Genomic DNA, 13,330 nt, shown 5'->3' with positions numbered 1-13,330 from the left:
GAGTAGCATTGATGTTTGTATTGCAATTAAATTGATTGTATGAGATTGCTTGTTAGTTCTTCATGATAGGATTAGCTACCCTTGATTTAGGAGCTTGATAGCATGATATGCTTAGTTTGACATGGAAATATGAATGAAGCATGACATTACTTATTGCAATTTGATTATGTATCTTCTATTGCTAAACTAATTAGGAATCTAAGTTTAGTAGTGAGAGTTGTTTCCTAATTGCATGAGGTTAATCTTACATATAGTCCTTGCTATATCTTGTCTATTTTACTCCCCGTTTGCCTAATTGCCTTGGTTGAGTGAATCCCATTCCCTAGTGTCTTTAATACATCGTTTTAGAACCATAATTTGTTTGTCTACTTGACGAACCCCCAATTCACCAAAGACTTCGAATTAGCTTAAGTGTTAAGATCTTTAGCAACCATATCCCGTTCCTTGTGGACCGAACTCTTACCTGTCATTATGCTTGGTTTGTAGGATGTTTGTTTATAAGTGAGTTTGATTGAGTGTGGAATGTGCGACCGTTCTAACGCCCATCAGGTTCAGAAGTTTTTGTAGGGTGTTCAGTTTTTTGTGGTTGGAGTTTAGAAGTTTTTGTAGGGGTTTCAGGGGTTTTGGTAAGGTGTTCAGTGGTTTGTGTTTGGGGTTCAGAGGTTTTTGATGGGGGTTCAGAGGTTTTTGTAGGGTGTTTAGTGGTTCGTGGTTGGGGTTTAGAAGTTTTTGTAGGGTGTTCAGTGGTTCATGGTTGGGGTTTAGAAGTTTTTGTAGGGTGTTCAGTGGTTTGTGGCCGTTTAAAAGTTTTTGTAGGGGGTTCAGGGGTTTTGTTAGGGTGTTCAGTGATTTGTGGTTGGAGTTCAAAGGTTTTTGAAGGTGGTTAAAATGTTTTTGAAGGGTGTTCAGTGGTTTGTAATTGGTATTCAGAAGTTTTTGTAGGGGTTCAGAGGTTTTTTAAGATGGTTAAAATGTTTTTAAAGGGTGTTTAGTGGTTTGTAATTGGGGTTCAGAAGTTTTTGTAGGGGGTTTAGAGGTTTTTGAGGTTGGTTCAGTATTTTTTGGTCACTTATCAGAAAATTCTAGGGGCTTATCAGAAGTTTATGGGGGCTTTTGTGTTGCTTTCTGGTGTCTTATCAGAAGTTTCTAGGGGATGTTCAGAAGTTTCTTGAAGGTGTTCAGTAATTGGTCTATAATTAAATAGTAAACAACAAAAAAAGGAAATACACAACATCCAAATAAATTATTATTTCATACAAAAATACTTGATAAAATTTATACACAAATTATTACTTCATACAACACACACACACACACACATATATATATAAGGCAACGTATATGAACATCAAACAGGAAATATAATAACAAAAAATGAATGTAATGGATATGGAACGATTAACATCAAATTTGCTAATTTTATTGCACAATCCACCAAAATTTGTCAAACAACTCTAAAAAAAAAAAAAAGCAAATCTCCATTTTTTTTTAACAAAATACAAGAAACTTTATAATAAAGTGGATAGAGAAAGTAGAGTTTTCCCCATTGTTGAAAATTTTAGAGCTTCTAGTAATTTAGAAGTAAAAAAAAGGGAGAATCAAAATTGCCAATGAGGGAAGCAAAAATAATCTTCAAAAAAAAAAAAAAAAAAAAAGAGAGAGAAAAATAAAAAATGGCTGTTGAAAATTTAATTTAGATTTTTAAAGAATTTAAAGGTAGAAAAAAGAGAATATCAAAATTCAATAGTGAAAACAAAAAATGACTGGGCTTCTTTCTGTTAGGCGTAGGCTTCTTTTTATTGGACATAGACTCGCTGGATTGGGCGACGAATTGAGTCTGATGCACCACGGTGCATTTAATACTTATTGAAATAAATACTCCATACTCGGTAAGACACAAGAATTTGAAGCCCAATCCAAACTCAATCAACAACAAAATTCAAAGCCCAAAAATCTTAAAATAAAAATAAATTAACGTCGTCTTCCTCATTTTCTCTCATCTTTGTATTCAATTTTTAGGTTTTTATTCAATTATTACTATTGATTATTAAAATCAAAATTATTATTGATTTTCTCACTTTCTCTCTCCTCTTTCTAGTTTGTTGGGTTCCTTCCCATTTCGATCTTCCCCTTTGGTGGCTGCTAAATACACCAACCCCACCATAATTCCCTTAATCTTCTCTTTCAATTAAAATCACAATCCTTTCTAAATTCATCAATACCCATAATTCTAATTCAATTTCCCTTCACTTAAATCTTCTCATCTCACCTTCCTCTTCACAAATTCTGGGTTAAATCATCAAATTTCGATGAGAAATTTGTGAAAAAATGGTGGGATTTTGATGTGGGTTCTTAATTTCTTGATTAGTTTATGAGGTGGGGTTGTTTAAATGAGGGATCCAATGTGGGTGGATGATGCAAGTGCCCCATCAACCTCAAACACTTTGCCGCGTTCAATTTCAAGCAATTCTGCTCCTCGACGCTGGTGGGTTTTTTTACTTTCGATTTCGAATTTTTCTCCTTGATCTTGTAATTTAATTCTTAATTTTTTTAATAATTTTTACAATTTTAAAAATATGTTTTTGTGAATTTAACTTTACTTGAGCTGAAGATCTGGTAGATTTAGATGTTGGAAGCTTTGAGATTTTGTAAATTGAATTAGTTTTGGACAATTTGATCTTTGAAGTTGCATGTGGTTTTATTTTTTAATTTTTTTTTTGTTTAATTTGTATATTATGTATACTTTGTATATTTTTATCTGTTATTAATATGAATTTTGAAGTAGGGTTAAGAAATTTATGTGTGTTGTGAATATGATTTACAATAATTTAGTGAAGATATTTGAACATTTATATGATAATTGGGTATTACAGTTGAAGAATTGTTCATATGGTAAATGATGGAATTTCCATGTGATTAATTTTCCTCTTTTAACTAATTTTAGTCATTAATTTCTAGTAGATATGGTATTCTATAAGTGGGGCTCCAAAGTTGAGGAATTTCTAATTATTAATAAAAACTATGCGTGTTGTTAGAGTCTTATGCCGGACTTAGCATTAATAGATCTCTACTGAATTTTGGGTATGCTATTGATTCATTTTAAGCAGTGGAGACAATGTATTCAACCTTTTAGCTCGTAGAGAGATCAATCCTCGAACAAAGCGATCAACGAAAAGGTTGTGGGGTGAGAGTTCAGAGGGTGGTTTTGATGATCTTAGCCGTATATTTGAGGCCGGAAGAGATGCAAGACGTAGCCTCATATCATGGTAGGGCTTCTCAGCTTCTTGGTGGCGACTCTTTTAGTTTCCTTTTATCAAAAGAAAAGCTTGATACATCTTTTTAACTCATTTGAGTTGTATTCCCAGGGTTGAGGCAGAGTCCTTGCGTCATTTATCAGCCAAATATTGCCCTCTCGTACCACCTCCTAGGTCAACAATTGCAGCAGCTTTCAGTCCAGATGGGAAGACACTTGCTTCCACACAGTGAGTTTTCTTATAACCCGGACAAGTTTTGTAGATAGAGATGTAAGTATCATATTAACATGTTGGGTTTTTACTCATGCAGTGGAGATCATACTGTAAAGATAATTGATTGCCAAAGTGGAAACTGTCTGAAAGTGCTAAGTGGGCATCGGAGGACACCCTGGGTGGTAAGTTTCAGTCTCTATTAGTGTAAAGACTTTCAAAAACTTTTAAACATGAGTCATTTCATTGTTTGATCCTTTTGTAGGTGATCACTTGCAGTCTGAATTTTTTAAATTCAAATTTATTAAGAGGGTTCAATTACTGTTCTGAGTGTCCTTAGCATTATCTTTCAGCTTTGACAATATTTATATGTACAACTTATGCAAAGCCATAAGTACTATTAACTCAAAAGTTAATTCAACATGAGCATTAAGGTTGTTGTTCTGATCTCTTTAAAGAATGGTGCTGGATATACTGTTAGCATTTCATTTATTGGTAAATTTTCCTGTACAATTTGGAAAGACTGCGGCACGAGGGCATGAGATGTTGAGGTTGCAACCTAATTATTGGGCGGAATTTGATTTGTTGGAGTCCATATTAGGAAATTGAGGCTCTCTATCTTGCACATACATTTACCATTTTGCTCATGCATGTTGATGAATGACTATGTTAATCTTTTCTTTCCCTTGATAAGGAATGTGATTGCATTTTGAAATAACCTATGTAATGCAGATATGATGATAATATAGAGTAGGGATATAAGGTTGGCATTGCTACTTTCATCTATCTACTTGAATACTGGCTAGGCCTTTGGTGATAAATATTTAGTGAATTTAAGGTCTAGAAACAAAGCTGCGCACTGCACTTAACTTGTAGCTAGCAAGTGGTGTATATAAGATTTGGTTTTGTAGAATTTGCCGATAAAAAGGGAAGATCACATGAAGTGAAAGTTTCTTTCCTTCTTTTGAGAAATAATTGTGACCTTTTTTGCAAGGGAAATAATATGATAATGAATGTTACTAACATTAATGTGGTTAAGGAACAACTGTGATAATTTGGGGTTGCAAAGAGTATAAAAGAAAATAAAGCCAGACAATTTATAAGGCACAACTTTTGCAGAATACAACTGTGATATCTTGGTTAAGTCACTTGCCAAAATCAACTAGTCAATATGACGACATAGCTGGCTCAACGAGTCCTAGGTTTGGGCTAGGATATTTGTAACAGGTTGAGGTTGTCATTCGAGAGAAGTTTTTAATTCCTGATTCTACATCTGTTTTGGAGTTCTTTCCGGGATCCATAGTAGTTGGGATGCTTTGTATGCCTTTCAGTTTCTAAGATGTATGTGAATTTTAGAAATGTCGTTTGTGACATATTGACATAGATTGCGATTGTTTAAGCATGACTTACATTTTGTGTGTCTTTGTTTATGTAAATGTGGTTCAGTTTTATGCTTGTAATGTTTTGTCATTTTGTTCTTAGCTTGAAAGGAAATGTGTTTAATTGACAAGGATTAGAAGTTGTTTGCCAACTTGAATGAGATTGAATATTTTCATTCTGACGGAATTGAGATTTGATTTTTCACTTGAAGTTTTGTTTTCTTGGGGATTGATTGATGTGCAGATTACATTTTATGGTTTCTGTCTTGATAAAATTTGTCTTATTTTCCCTTTTGGGAATTATTCAGGTTAGGTTCCATCCAACAATTCCAGGCTTGCTTGCTAGTGGCAGTTTAGATCATGAAGTTCGGCTTTGGGATGCAATTACTGCAGAATGTATTGGGTCACGGGATTTTTGTAATTACTTCTAGCTCTGATGGTTTATTTAAATGTTTGTAGTGCATTCTTTTCCTTTTTTAAGTTAATATCTCTTGTATAAAATATAAACAAATTAACCTATTTTCTCCGTTCTCTCTTTTTCTCAAATAACTCCTAATTTGAATGTTTCATTTGTTGCAGACCGACCAATTGCTTCTATTGCTTTCCATGCCCAGGGTGAGCTGCTTGCAGTTGCTTCAGGTCACAAGGTAAGAATGCTTACTTTTCTAAATTATTTTGGGTTTTATGCTCAATCAAGTGATGCTGAAGTATAAATTCTGTTTTGGCTAGCTATACATATGGCACTATAACGAAAGAGGAGAAATGTCAATCCCTACTGTTGTCTTGAAGACACGGCGTTCATTACGTGCTGTTCACTTCCATCCACATGCTGCACCTTTTTTATTGACAGCTGAGGTAAGCTGGTTTCATTCAAGATGAAATTAATTATTGTGTCAGTATATATTGTTTACTCACGATTTTCTCGGCATGCAGGTCAATGACCTTGATTCTTCAGATTCATCAATGACACTTGCAACTTCTCAGGGTTATGTGCGATATCCACCTCCTACTGTATATGTTGCTAATGTTCATGCTTCTGATTGGTCTAGTTCAGCTGAGGAACTTCCTCTCATGTCCCTTCCTTTCTTGATCTGGCCTCCGCTCTCCAGAAATGATGGAAGAATATCTTTTCAGCACTCAGATGGAAATGCAGGTTCAAGTAGTATGCAGCAGAGGTTTGGTCCTTCTTCGTCGGTGAGGTTGCTAACATATTCAACCCCATCTGGACAGTATGAGCTCTTGTTGTCTCCCATTGAATCTAGTAACACTTCTTCGGTTCCGAATGAAATGCGGCCTGTATCAGCTGAGGTGGAAGCTATTGCTCTGGAGTCTGCTGTGGATGTTATGGAAACATCTGATGTACAGCCAGAAGAAAGAAATACTCAGTTTTTCCCTTTCGGAGACCCTGCATATTGGGATCTACCTTTCTTGCAGGGATGGTTAATTGGTCAAAGCCAAGCCGGACAACGCATGATACGTCCTGCTAGTTCGCAAGAACCTCCTTCTGCACAAAGTGAGATGATAATTCAGGATCCAGTGGCTTCATCAGCCATGCAAATGGGTACATCTTATACAAGGGGCAGCGGTCGGTCCAGTTCTCGACATCGTTCATCACGTTCCCGAGCAGCAGCTAGCACTTCTGCAGCGGAAGCAGCTGCTATTCCACAGGATGAAGGAGACCCTCATCTTGTCATTAGCAGAGTTCAATCTGAGCTTGCCACATCACTAGCAGCTGCCGCAGCAGCTGAGTTACCATGCACTGTGAAACTTAGAATATGGCCATATGACATAAAAGATCCCTGTGCTCATCTTGATGCGGAGAAATGTCGTTTGATTATTCCTCACGCTGTACTCTGCAGGTGAGCTAATATATTGTTATATGCACTTTCTACCTGCTAAACAATCGTTTAACTATATGAGATTGGCTTTGCTTTCCTGCTGCTAGGGTTTTATTGGTGAAGTTTTCATATATGGGAACAAAGCAATGAACCAACTGTTTTTTTTTATTTTTATTTATGTTCTTTATGTTGAATTTTTGCATCAAGTGACTTTGTTGTCCTATTATATTTTGCAGTGAAATGGGTGCTCATTTTTCTCCATGTGGAAAATTTTTGGCTGCTTGTGTTGCATGCATGATGCCGCAGACAGAAGGTGAACCTGAAATTCAGACGCAGGCTCATCATGATGCATTAGGAGCTGCAACTTCACCAACAAGGCATCCAATCTCAGCTCAACCAGTTATGTATGAGCTACGGATATATTCCCTTGAGGAGGCAACGTATGTGATTTAATTATTGTTCTTTGTCTTTTTTTTTTTCCTTTTTTTTTTCCTGGTTAAATCACGTATCAATATGATTTTCTATTGTAATTATTTAGGTTTGGGTTAGTACTTGCGTCACGGGCAATAAGAGCTGCCCACTGTTTGACGTCAATTCAGGTCTGTCATTGATATCCTTTCCCTCTGGCTTATCTGCTTTTTAGTAATTATGATTCTTGTTTGTGGAACATATGTGTGATGTTACTGTTGCTAACTGTTCACAGACTCTACTTTGACTAGCTTTTGTGATTTATAGTCATGATAAAACATAGTCATGTAAGATTTTGTTAGGATCATCCCAATGTATAGTTTTAGAATATCAACTTTTTTATAATTTTTATCTATTTTATTTGAGATATGAATTGTTGAACTTGTGCGTTGGCAAACATGATAAAAGAAACATGCGAACTAAAAAGAACATAGAAATTAAATAACCTAAGAAAGGCTCACAATTTTGCGATATAGATTATGTTTAGACTTACTTATGGAACTTTGACTTCAATGAAAATCTGTCTGTAGTAGTTTTACACTCTGATCTGGCTGCTAGCATAAGGGAAATATATTATTGAACATAACTTAAACAAGTGAACAAAACCACTAATATGAGTGACCTAACAGGCTAAATGACAAGCATATGATTATCTGTAATGGACTGAATTTTCAGGCTTAATATTTCCGATTTTAATAATGCAATAATAAAGATCAAAGCTTTAAGATTGATTGATAATGATGGAAGGGTTACAAAAGATAAGTTAATAACTTAAGGCTATTACTCTCAAATAGTGAGTTTAGCCCACAACTCTCCAAAATGGGCTTTAGGCCATTTGACTCCTCTAGGTTTCCCTAATAAATTTCTGCCTACTTCTTCCTTTCCCCTCTCCCTCTATTTATACTAAGGCTAGAGACTATTAACCTAATGATACTAAACTTTCCAAAGTGCCCCTCCTAAAGCTAGTCTATTACATTATCGAGTTTGTCCTACCTTGTATGGAACTCTGTACATTGGGTATTGGCTCTGTTATGGACTTCAGAGATAATGTAATGAGTTGCCCAAGCCCTAGTATTACTAAAAGAGAATGAATTGCTTGCTAAGAATTTTCTGCTTTACTAACTCAAAGGTAGGCAGCCAATTAGAAATCCGTTGTTCTAATAATAGAGATCAAACTACACAACCCGTTTTAGGGGCATCTAACCTTAAAAGTAGAGAATTAGTGAAGCATAATTTTTTTGTATATAATGAAGTTAATTATTTGATAAGAAATTTATTTGTGAGGTGTTCTGGTTATTATCTAAGGATACTAGATCTAGATTTTCAAGTCAAATCCATGATCTTTGATTTTTTCGATCTGTTTTGGGAACATGGTGAGTAATTATAATAGAGTAAGGTTTACTTCTGTCTTTGATCTCTATTTCTTGGCACTATTGAATTGCTGGTGATCTTACAAGCTACGTTTCTCTGACTTAGCAAATTTTTTCTCGTGACATTGCACTGACTTGTGTACAAGATCATTTTGGAGCAAGGCTTTATTATTGTTGTATAGCTACTTTACACTCAACTTTAAATTTCATGTGCTATCTTATTAGTATACAAACAAATTTCATATTATTAGCACTTTTCCCAGTTTTAGAAATTGCCACACCTGACACTCGAATCCATACACATTCCCGAGACTCCTAAGCTACTCCAAGCAACTTAACTCACAAGTCACAACCTACAATGGATGTTGTCAATTTTGACCTTTTGAGATGTTGCTTGCCGTTTGTTTTTTCCTTTTAAGTTTGAACTCCAATTTTTTGTTAATTAATTTTTTATTTTTTATTTTTGTGGGGCGAAGTGGGGAAGCTGCTGAAGTGCTGAGTATATTTTGCAGCTGTCACACATCTACATAAAGGACTAGTTATGTTAAAAAAAAAAAGGGGGGGCTAGTTATGTGATTGATAGGGATGAAATATGATTTAGGCAAAGTAAACATGATCACCCAAATTTTGTAGGGATTGGAGGATAAAGGGTTTCTATAACTCAGAATGAAAATTTCTTAAATAATTCAGCCAAGCTGCTGTCTTTTATGGACGCATGACATTGGATGGCTGTGAAAAAGCTGTTGTTCGATATAGTTTGAGGCTCCCTAGTTGATAGACTTTCTCTTATCAGGTTTTGAACAAACTGAAATATTGCTCGACTTATGGATTGGCTTTTTTGCTTTTATGTTGCCTGTCTAATGCAATCCCACTCAATTGATCTGCATAGGACTAGTTGTGTTTGGGCATGGAAAGACTTCGTTCTCAGTGAAGCTCACTAATGGCTTTAATTCCCTCATGTCTGGCCTCGCCAGTTGTCACCCAAAATAAAAATAAAATAAATAAATAAGACCTTGTTGATTCAAATTTTCTCCTACCTGGTTTAAAACAAACTAAAGTATATACTACGTAAAACTCTGTGTGTATGAAGTATGGATTGGCTTTTTTGCTTTAGCCTGTCTAATGCAACCCCACTCTTTTTATTTGCTTGGGACTAGTTGTGTGTGGGGATGGTAAGACTTCTTACCAGTGAAGGTAGCATACTTAGTTTCCTCCTTTCTGGTCCTCCCCAACAAAAAAATAAAATAAAATGAAATAAAGAAGAAGAAAACAGTACCAGAAGAAAACAGTATCAGTGTTAATAATTGTTTAACAATGTTACATTTTATTTTTAGCCCCTTCTCTCACACTTAACACCATAGAAATTGAAAGATTGATGTACATGATTTTTAAGTGGTCTGGATATATATGATGGTAAAGATCCTGTAAGTTGATTTGTACTGGGACTATTGAGGCATCCAAGCCCTATCATCAGCTTGTAAACTTGATTTACCTATTTACTGGTTTATCATGTTCTATTTTCTTATTTTTTGCGCTTATATAATGTTTTGGTGCTACCTTGCAGTTCTCACCGACGTCAGAACACTTGTTGCTTGCCTATGGACGACGCCATAATTCTCTTCTCAAGAGTATTGTCTTTGATGGGGAGACTACGGTCCCCATTTACACGATTTTAGAGGTAATTTTGGGTATACAGAAGTAAACGCGTTTCACAAATCATGTATTCTTTTGGATGTGGTCATGTGTCTTGACTATTGACTATTGAATTTGATATCAAATATTGTACTCCATTTTCTTTAATATTTAGTCATCCCTTTCTGTTTGGCTGGTCCTTCGTGCTTTCTATTTTTCTTTTATATTGAAAATTGGTCTTATTAACTCAACTAGATGTTACCTAAAAACATTGCTTTTACTGTTCATGTCAGCTTTCTTTTCTATACTGTTGTACTTCTACTTCTTAAGTTTGGTTTAATCTTCCAGGTGTACAGAGTTTCTGATATGGAGCTGGTGAGAGTCCTACCTAGTGCGGAAGATGAAGTTAATGTTGCTTGTTTTCATCCTTCTGTTGGTAGCGGTCTTGTTTATGGCACCAAGGTGGATATTTGGGATCCTTTTGTGTTATTATTTCATAATTCAATATTGTTGAATTTCTAATAATTTTTTACTGTTGTATGCAGGAGGGGAAGCTTAGGATTCTTCAATTTGACAGTTCCAATAGCCTTTGTACAACTTCTTGCTTTCCAGATGAAAACTTGTTGGAGGTAAGGATGGCGCAAATTGCTAGTTTTGCTATCCTAATGCTTGTTTTTGTTCATTTTAGGGCCTGGATTAGTTCTGTAGCATTTGTTAACATACGTTAATTGTGTATAGTGCTATACAGCACAAAATACAGATTTTATACAGAAACAAATATATGTATGGGGAATAAAATACAGAAACAGATGTAAATATGCAGGCTTTTTTTTTTTTTTTAATTTTTAATTTTTTAAAGTTTAAACCAAGTCGGGTTCTTAGGGAAGGGAAAGGAAATATAGGGATCAATTTTGCATCTCCTTTTAATAAACCAAATTCCTCCATTGTTGGAAGGATTTGGAAGGAAAATGGAGGTCAGTCCCTCCCTCCCCCCACCTCCCTTCTTCTTCCCTACCCTTTCCCTTCAGTGTTGTTATCCAAACATAGTGTTGAGGATAATAACTTGATATTTAAGACACTATAAAATATGCTTGCTGGAAATTTCACAAATATTGCAACATATTCCTATTTGTATATGTTTTATCTCTTTCTCTCTCCTCATGTGTCCTTATCTTTATTCCTCTTTATCTCTCTCCTTTTAAAATCCATGTCCAACCTCCCATGTCGTAATATTAGGGGAACGGAGGAAGTATATTTATGTAGAGACCAAAAAAACAGAAAGTACACAAGTATGAATTTTGAAAAGTGAGAAATCCCTTAGATCTAGCCATTTAGGTATGTTTAGAGCTAATTGGTATATATTCAATAAACTAATTTTCTTGCTTGATACAGCATTGCGGATTATGCTCAAAGCAACAGAAAAGGGTTTGTGTGAAAATGGTTAAACTAATTATTAAACAATGATTTTGAGAAAGAAGGAAAAATACTAAAAATAGCCATGAGCCATAACTTGATTCTGGCTGTGTAAGGCGTCTTGGAATTCTTGATTAAATCTGAGCTGATTAGTAACAGCTTGTCTGAGGTAGGTGGATAGAATGTACTAAAAATTGGTGTACAGGTTAAGTAATTTGCAGTTGTGTTAGTTCTTAGACTACTCTTTGTTTGTTGCTTAGGTGTGTTACTATTAAATAAAAAGTGGATTATAGTAGGACAAATGTATTTTATCATTATAATTAGGCCACGTCATCCTTGTACATACTCTAATCTCGTAGCTTGGAACAAATGGTTTGCAGGTTCCATCACATGCTTTAGAATGCTGACATTAGGAATGGTTCTGACACCAGGGCATGCATCCGAGTTAAACTGGTTAGTTTTGTCCTTTATATGCCTATATTGACACTGATTATAGTTCCTTGAGTTTTATCATTTTATAACCTCTCCAAGTGCTTCCCCCCCTCCCTCTTCAGAAAAGGATGGTGTTTATTATGGTTGGTGGAAAAGATTTTGAAAACTTGCTTGACATTTAGTAGTTTTTAATTCGAATTATATGCACATGTTTTTTCTATGAGAAAGGTGGATTAGAAAAATAAGGTTAGAATTAAATTATTTTGTTCTCTAGTTCCAGGAGCGCAGGGACGAAAATGGAGCCAAGGAATTGACAGTTGGGATGCCACAATGTGTTTTTGTTCCCAAAAATGTGAGCAAGGTTATACATTTCTTGTAGCCTGTTTATACCAAAGGTGTTTTAAGAGCTGTCCTCTCAGAGCCTCACACTTTCTTTTCAAATCATTCCACTGCGACTAGTCAGAATGGCGCGCAAGTCAATCATATTTAAGCAAGTTTAACTACTACTATTATACCTCGAGGATGGGTTTGTTGACTAAGATCAAGCTTTACAGCAGCTGTAGGGGAAGATGGAAGTATGTTTTTGCAGTGTATCATTTGTAATTTAACAGGGCTCTGAGCAACTAGGAATCGTGCTCTCAAAGATTCCAGGGTGTAACAGTCAATGTATTAAGTTGTATGTCTGTTCATTTGAAAATTGAAATGCCCGAAGATCTACATATGGTCGAATGGGTAGTTGTAGCAACTGATGATATGACACCGACGGTGTTAGTGGTGGCGTTGGTGATTTAGGAATGCTGTTCCATATAAAATTGTTTTACTTTTGCTTACTTGGAAAAGAAAAATGTAAAAAGAAAGTTGTTCCAGCTTGGAACTCATTGCTTTTCTGGCAAGTACTTGTGGAATGGCCATTTTACTCCGTATTATTTTTACGGTTTTTTTTTTTTTTTTTTTTTTTTTTTTTTTTTCTTATTTTCATATTTCAAAATTCTATAAATTGATTAGAAAACTACAGTTTAAAAATATATATAAAAGATAAAGAAAGATGTAATAGTAATACCCAACAACCCTACTTACATTTCTTTTAATATTAAACTCAATTAATTTACTTAAAATTATGTTTCGGTTAAAATGTAACACTTTAACAAAAAATTTACGGAGGGAGTGTTAATGTTATATGAACATCCTTGTCAAAAAAAGAAAGTTATATGAACATCACCTATACTTTTTTTTTTTTTTTTTGGTTGCAAAAAGCTAGTAATAAAAACAAAGAACTTGATCATTATCATTCAAAAAGTAAAAAAATAAAGAATGCAAGGATAGAAAGGAGGTAT

At 35.0% G+C, this 13,330-nt stretch overlaps 1 protein-coding gene across 2 annotated transcripts; it reads left to right on the top strand.

Annotated features, from left to right (window-relative positions):
* The first annotated feature begins 2,010 nt into the window (after positions 1-2,010).
* On the top strand, positions 2,011-12,922 carry LOC145583136 (uncharacterized). 2 transcript variants are annotated; one of them, XM_081640292.1, is made up of 15 exons: positions 2,011-2,485; positions 3,105-3,266; positions 3,366-3,482; positions 3,565-3,649; positions 5,152-5,260; positions 5,423-5,490; positions 5,573-5,698; positions 5,777-6,702; positions 6,918-7,121; positions 7,220-7,280; positions 10,084-10,197; positions 10,500-10,613; positions 10,697-10,780; positions 11,945-12,017; positions 12,271-12,922. In XM_081640292.1, exons 1-14 carry the CDS (start codon positions 2,391-2,393, stop codon positions 11,969-11,971), a joined length of 2,292 nt encoding a protein of 763 aa, XP_081496418.1. In that variant the 5' UTR covers positions 2,011-2,390; the 3' UTR covers positions 11,972-12,017; positions 12,271-12,922. The 2 variants fall into 2 exon arrangements, with proteins under 2 accessions (XP_081496418.1, XP_081496419.1); XM_081640293.1 differs by having other exon boundaries at positions 2,012-2,485; positions 3,108-3,266.
* The last annotated feature ends 408 nt before the right edge of the window (positions 12,923-13,330 follow it).

The sequence above is a fragment of the Chenopodium album genome, chromosome 15 (assembly GCF_948465745.1).
Source record: "Chenopodium album chromosome 15, dcCheAlbu1.1, whole genome shotgun sequence".
NCBI lineage: Eukaryota > Viridiplantae > Streptophyta > Magnoliopsida > Caryophyllales > Amaranthaceae > Chenopodium > Chenopodium album.
This window is presented reverse-complemented; position numbering and strand designations above follow the sequence as displayed.

Bases quoted from the DNA above. Each gene is read 5' to 3' on its own strand.
- LOC145583136 (XM_081640292.1), top strand. From the start codon at position 2,391: ATGAGGGATCCAATGTGGGTGGATGATGCAAGTGCCCCATCAACCTCA. The intron at 3,267-3,365 runs GTAGGGCTTCTC...TTGTATTCCCAG, and splicing joins AGACGTAGCCTCATATCATG to GGTTGAGGCAGAGTCCTTGC. The intron at 6,703-6,917 runs GTGAGCTAATAT...TATATTTTGCAG, and splicing joins CCTCACGCTGTACTCTGCAG to TGAAATGGGTGCTCATTTTT.